Consider the following 6,863-nt stretch of genomic DNA (forward strand, 5'->3'; position numbering starts at 1 on the left):
ATTTGATTGCTTTACTTTGCACTAATGATCTCACAAGGTTACAACATTAAATCAACAAGTAGATAAAGTAAACAATAATTTCAAAAAGCTCACAAAAAAGTCAAAGGGCAGATTATGTTTTAACTATGTTACAATTTTGAGGGATGTGGTCAAGGTGAATGACTTTGAATTGTTTACTATCACAAAATGAACGACTCTTTCGCTTGGCTGCAGTAGGACCCTGGATAGAATTGAACACTGCAGACAGTTCAACCTATGTATAAAATAGTTTTAGCCATGTCATCGAATGAAATCTGTCTCGATATACATTTCCTGACACCTGTTGTTCCTAGTTGAATACATGCTATTTAATTGTGTGACAAACTGTGGTACAGTAATGACGAACACATATAACTGGTCCAAACAGCTGTTTCACAGGCAACAGCACATATTTGGACTCAACCTTAGAAGAAAGGGAGAATAGTCTCTGGTACAGCGTGCATGTGGACTCCTGGGACACGGACATCTGGTACAGCGTGCATGTGGACTGCTGGGACACAGACCACCGGTAGAGCGTGCATGTGGACTGCTGGGACACGGACATCTGGTACAGCCTGCATGTGGACTCCTGGGACACGGACATCTGGTGCAGCCTGCATGTGGACTGCTGGGACACGGACCTCTGGTACAGCGTGCATGTGGACTGCTGGGACACGGACATCTGGTACAGCGTGCATGTGGACTGCTGGGACACGGACCTCTGGTACGGCGTGCATGTGGACTCCTGGGACACGGACATCTGGTACAGCATGCATGTGGACTGCTGGGACACGGACCTCTGGTACAGCGTGCATGTGGACTCCTGGGACACGGACATCTGGTACAGCGTGCATGTGGACTGCTGGGACACGGACCTCTGGTACAGCGTGCATGTGGACTCCTGGGACACGGACATCTGGTGCAGCCTGCATGTGGACTGCTGGGACACGGATCTCTGGTACGGCGTGCATGTGGACTCCTGGGACACGGACATCTGGTGCAGCCTGCATGTGGACTGCTGGGACACGGACCTCTGGTACAGCGTGCATGTGGACTGCTGGGACACGGACATCTGGTACAGCGTGCATGTGGACTGCTGGGACACGGACCTCTGGTACAGCGTTCATGTGGACTCCTTCTGGTACAGCGTGCATGTGGACTACTGGGACACGGACATCTGGTGCAGCGTGCATGTGGACTGCTGGGACACGGACCTCTGGTACAGCGTGCATGTGGACTACTGGGACACGGACATCTGGTGCAGCGTGCATGTGGACTCCTGGGACACGGACATCTGGTACAGCGTGCATGTGGACTACTGGGACACGGACATCTGGTACAGCATGCATAGGGACTACTGTTACACAGACCCCCGGTAGAGCGTGCATGTGGACTGCTGGGACACGGACCTCTGGTGCAGCGTGCATGTGGACTCCTGGGACACGGATAACTGGTACAGCATGCATAGGGACTGCTGGGACACAGACCCCCGGCAGAGCGTGCATGTGGACTACTGGTGCACCGACCTCTGGTACAGCGCGCATGTCAGCTGCTGGGACACGGACCTCTGGAACAGCGCGCATGTGAACTGCTGGGACACGGGCCTCTGGTACAGCGCGCATGTTAACTGCTGGGACACGGACCTCTGGAACAGCGCGCATGTGAACTGTTTGGACACGGACCTCTGGTACAGCGTGCATGTGGACTGCTGGGACACGGACATCTGATGCAGCGTGCATGTGGACCCCTGGGACACGGACATCTGGTACAGCATGCATAGGGACTGCTGGGACACAGACCCCCGGCAGAGCGTGCATGTGGACTACTGGTGCACCGACCTCTGGTACAGCGCGCATGTAAACTGCTGGGACACGGACCTCTGGAACAGCGCGCATTTTAACTGCTGGGACATGGACCTCTGGTACAGCGCGCATGTGAACTGCTGGGACACGGACCTCTGGAACAGCGCCCATGTTAACTGCTGGGACACGGACCTCTGGAACAGCGCGCATGTTAACTACTGGGACACGGACCTCTGGTACAGCGCGCATGTGAACTGCTGGGACACGGACCTCTGGTACAGCGCCCATTTTAACTGCTGGGACACGGACCTCTGGTACAGAGCGCATTTTAACTGCTGGGACACGGACCTCTGGTACAGCGCGCATGTGAACTGCTGGGACACGGACCTCTGGAACAGCGCCCATGTTAACTGCTGGGACACGGACCTCTGGAACAAGCGCATGTTAACTACTGGGACACGGACCTCTGGTACAGCGCGCACGTGAACTGCTGGGACACGGACCTCTGGTACAGCGCCCATTTTAACTGCTGGGACACGGACCTCTGGTACAGCGCGCATGTTAACTGCTGGGACACGGACCTCTGGTACAGCGCCCATTTTAACTGCTGGGACACGGGCCTCTGGTACAGCGCGCATGTTAACTGCTGGGACACGGACCTCTGGAACAGCGCGCATGTGAACTGTTTGGACACGGACCTCTGGTACAGCGCGCATGTCAACTGCTGGGACACGGACGTCTGGTACAGCGCGCATGTGAACTGCTGGGACACGGACCTCTGGTACAGCGCGCATGTTAACTGCTGGGACACGGACCTCTGGTACAGCGCGCATGTGAACTGCTGGGACACGGACCTCTGGTACAGCGCCCTTTTTAACTGCTGGGACACGGACCTCTGGAACAGCGCGCATGTGAACTGCTGGGACACGGACCTCTGGTACAGCGCCCTTTTTAACTGCTGGGACACGGACCTCTGGTACAGCGCGCATGTGAACTGCTGGGACACGGACCTCTGGTACAGCGCGCATTTTAACTGCTGGGACACGGACCTCTGGTACAGCGCGCATGTTAACTGCTGGGACACGGACTCATAGGCAACCCTTTTTTTTCCAACATCATTGAAAACAGTTGATTGCTTCTCTTTGCGTGATTCAGTCCTACATTCGTATACCAGCTGCCCACCAATAAGGACGTTACAGGCCAATAATGGTTTCCAATGATGTTGGAAAGACGTAAGGTATATTCTGGGCGACATCAGTACTCAGATCGTGTACCATGCGAGAGTATCAGTTGTCGATAACGGAATATGTATCTCAGTTGCGCTTTGATTGCAACTGTTTATATGTACAACGTGTTGATCTAACTAACGCCATGAATAGAGCGCCCCTAGACCCAGGTTGAAAAGCGTTGAATACATCATTAAACACTGATAAGGTAAATTTAGACTTCTCAAAGTCTCAAAACATTTAGTGTACAAGTAGCATAACCGATCTGACAGTCACTAAAGCACCATCACTTCTTTGCCGACTTTTGAGTGATCAGTTTTGGACTCTTAAGTTTTGTCCGAAAGCGAGAGTAACAGGAGAGATTAGCTGATATTCGTAAACCATTGAAGCAGGTTGAATGGTCCAATGATTGGTATTACAACCATGTCAGGGCGGGTGATCCGTCTGAGCAGTGCCATTTATCCAATTTCATCCCACATGTAGCTGTGCCTTTTACATGTATGGTTGCCTTCATGTACTGAATAACACTCTGCTTGAGATGATGCCTTCACAGTTATTATACCTAACTGGCGATACCGCATCAGAAATGATGGCCGTTTGTGGTACATTACTTAGCTGGAATTACCTCTCTGCACGGGCCCTACGGCTTATTCTCCAGCCGTTCAAGGGATTCCGGGCATTCTGGGAAGCCTCGGCGGTGTACGGACACACGGACTGTATCGATCCAGTTTATCATGTTGAAGTACTCCGATTAGTGAAGTGACATCGGAGACAAATATCTGACAAGATTTGCGGGCTAATTCAGAACCACCGTGCAGCCTTGTTTGGATTCTACGTGACAGGCAACATGGTTGTTAATCATCTTTACACGGATATGACAGAGCAGTTCGCCGCTGCTGAGGAGAATTAAGGGTTAGATTTGACACTCATGGTTCTCAGAAAGGTGCTTAAGAGAAGTTGAGCCCATCTTATCTCTCCATGCTCTTTTGCCTACTTTATTCACTACTGTTCAAGACGATAGCATATTCCTGTATATAACTGGGCCCAGTTGTCCTAAAGTTTATTAGCTTATACGGATATTAAGTTATATTCTGTATTTACGATTTTAACAAATCGTACCAACTCAAACAGTTGTACTAAGACCAAATGGAACACCAGCAGATTACGTTCATATTTCATAGACTCTTACGCAATTGTATTGGGGCAAAGTACAAAACTGAAGACTTGCTTCAAGTTATATCTTGCATTAAGTCTTAGGATAGACAGTTTTATTATCTATTTTACCTGCTATGTTTGACTCTTTAGGTAAAATCAAACAGGATGATCCAAGTGACATAGATTGTTACATCTGAGACCATTTACTGTTCACGAAGAAGGGGAGTATTAAAGAGTTACTTCAGAGTAAATTTTCGTACATTAAAAAATGCATGTTTTAAAGCCACTGATGCATATATAGATGACGGTATACTTTCAGTTGCTCTTGGCTCCATTACTCGATTCTTAGCTCCGTTCCATGTAGCATTTCCTTCAAACGTCAGGTAAAATATTTAAATATTGCTTCTCTTGTAACTGGAGTGACACTTTTAGAAAGAAGGTCTTCTCTACTCGGTGGTATCTTCGTGTGCGGTGGCTACATTTGGAATCTGCTTAGTATCACATTTACTCTGTGTATTTTCTATCCACAAAAGTAAGAAAAAAAATCTTGTGGGATTTTTGTTTAACACTGAGCAATTTTTCTCTGACACGAGGAAACAATAAACTCCACTGTTTTCTCCAGTCTTTCGATCGTACGTGGGAAGATATTGCAGCAACCCTGCCGATGGTCGTGGGTTTTCCGCGAGCTCTACCCAGTTTCTTTCGACAACAATGCTGGCCGCCGTCATATAAGTGAAATATTCCTGAGGACGGCGTAAAACACCAATCAAATAAATAAAATAAATTGTTCCAGTTTCTGAGAAAACTCATGTCTTTTCGGATTGTGCTATTTTATTCAATTCATCTTCTCCTGAACCTTGTTTTTCTGGCGTTCATTTTTTTATCGCTTTTTTTCTGATTTTGGTTTAACGCCGTTCAGCGACAGTTGATTTCAAAGGTTATGTGTCACTTGTCACGGTTCAATCAGCCACAGCGTAGCACTTATATGTCTTATCAATGTGTCGTACTTAAAAAAACTGTTTAAGTAAAGTCCCGTGTCTGGGTGAAGCTAGAAGGTATTTTGATATTGGAGCAGATTATTCTGTGAATATTCTGTCAGTATGTTAGATTAACAGGATATTATGTTGAGTATAACACAGTATTATATTATAATATTAGCATAAAATTTAGTATAAGTCAGACAACATTTTCTGAGTTTTGGAGTTTTGAGTGTAGCCAAATGTGTTATTAAATGTATCATGAAAATATTCGTTGATTTTGGGATAGTTTAAAATTTGTCTTGTAATTTGTCAATTTATCTTAAAATTTTTCTTGTAATTCTAGACCATACATTAACATCATTGCATATATGTTTTTTTTACCTAATTCTGCTTTAACCATGGTGCTAGGGGGTTAGAATAAAACTCTAACTGGGGTAAACTGACATGAGGCCGTATGTTACCGGTTACGTGTGATCATTTGCCAGCCATCACTGTCGTCGCTGCTCTGCTTTTACTCTCTATGCTGTACGTCTTTAATTATATTGTAGTTCATCAACAGGAGCTTGTCTGGTTGCTTGTGCTATTCTGTCATCGATGGATAGAGCAGATATCTGTACAAGAAAGTCTTTCCCGAGGTAAGACAAATCCCAGCATCCTGTAAATCAACCTGTAACGCTGCCGTACATGAAGAAGGGTTGTCAGTAGGATACATCAGTAGTTCAGAGGCAATTCCCCAAGTCGATGCGCATTCACTGCACGTTTTCGCTGAGAGGCAATTTTCTCCGGGTAACACTTTTCACAACGGATTGTTTTTGTCAATTTGGACAGAAGCGTGTCACGGACGCCCTCCTAGCTTAATCATGATGGACAGATTCCTGATTAATCAGTGAAGATTAAGGCGGTTTCTCGGATTGCAAGTCACACGCATTGTGCGTCCGTATCAGGAGACACAGACAGAATAGCCGACGGGGCCGCCTCTAGCAAGGCATTGCAAACAGCAGACGAGAGTAAGGGGAAACTGTCCAATGATTGATACCCAATAACGGTTCCTGTTTCCAGAATGCCATGTGGCCTTTCTTAGAATGTAGTTTTTTAGGTTTCAGATTGCTCATTGGAAAATGTTTTTAACTAAGTATACACAATGTATACACTGATGCCAATCGAACGTTAAGGTGCTGTTTATACACTCAAGAAAAACATGCCTTTCCAAGCGCTTTTGCTTAATAAATGACGGACATATACATATGCAACACCGAGTATGATTTAGAAATGCTTAATGAACTGCAAGAATAATATGAATTTGTCAAAGTTCACATTTTTTAATGCAAAGAAGTCAGATTTTTATCTTTCGTAAACTACGCCAGGCGTCCACAAAATGAAAGAGGGCTGTTCTCAACGAGGTACTTTCTCTTCCAGAGTAACTTTGGGTTCAAGTTAGACAGGCCATGTGTTCTTTTGTAATAGACGTAACGTAGAGTACTATGTTACCAGTTTTGCTCAAAAACCATCATTCTCCCGGACTCTACCGGATTTCCTTCCACCTTAATGCTGGCCGCCGTCGTGTCAATGAAATATTCTTGAGTACGGCGTAAAACACCAATCAAATAAATATAGAAATAACAAATCACCAGCTATACCATAGTATGATCCACCAAATCTGTCTCTTCATACTGCAGCCGAAA

General features: G+C 46.4%; 1 protein-coding gene across 1 annotated transcript; it reads right to left on the reverse strand.

The window, feature by feature from the left end:
- Positions 1-443: 443 nt before the first annotated feature.
- Positions 444-2,887, reverse strand: LOC135478323 (periaxin-like). The gene is made up of 2 exons (XM_064758599.1): positions 2,285-2,887; positions 444-2,246 (listed from the first exon to the last, which is right to left on the reverse strand). Exons 1-2 carry the CDS (start codon positions 2,885-2,887, stop codon positions 444-446), a joined length of 2,406 nt encoding a protein of 801 aa, XP_064614669.1.
- Positions 2,888-6,863: the final 3,976 nt, after the last annotated feature.

Source organism: Liolophura sinensis, chromosome 11 (assembly GCF_032854445.1).
Source record: "Liolophura sinensis isolate JHLJ2023 chromosome 11, CUHK_Ljap_v2, whole genome shotgun sequence".
NCBI lineage: Eukaryota > Metazoa > Mollusca > Polyplacophora > Chitonida > Chitonidae > Liolophura > Liolophura sinensis.

Coding starts and splice junctions, on each gene's coding strand:
- LOC135478323 (XM_064758599.1), bottom strand. CDS start 2,887: ATGCGCGCTGTACCAGAGGTCCGTGTCCCAGCAGTTAAAATGCGCGCT. Junction 2,247..2,284: donor ACGTGCGCGCTGTACCAGAG/GTCCGTGTCCCA, acceptor CTTGTTCCAGAG/GTCCGTGTCCCAGCAGTTAA.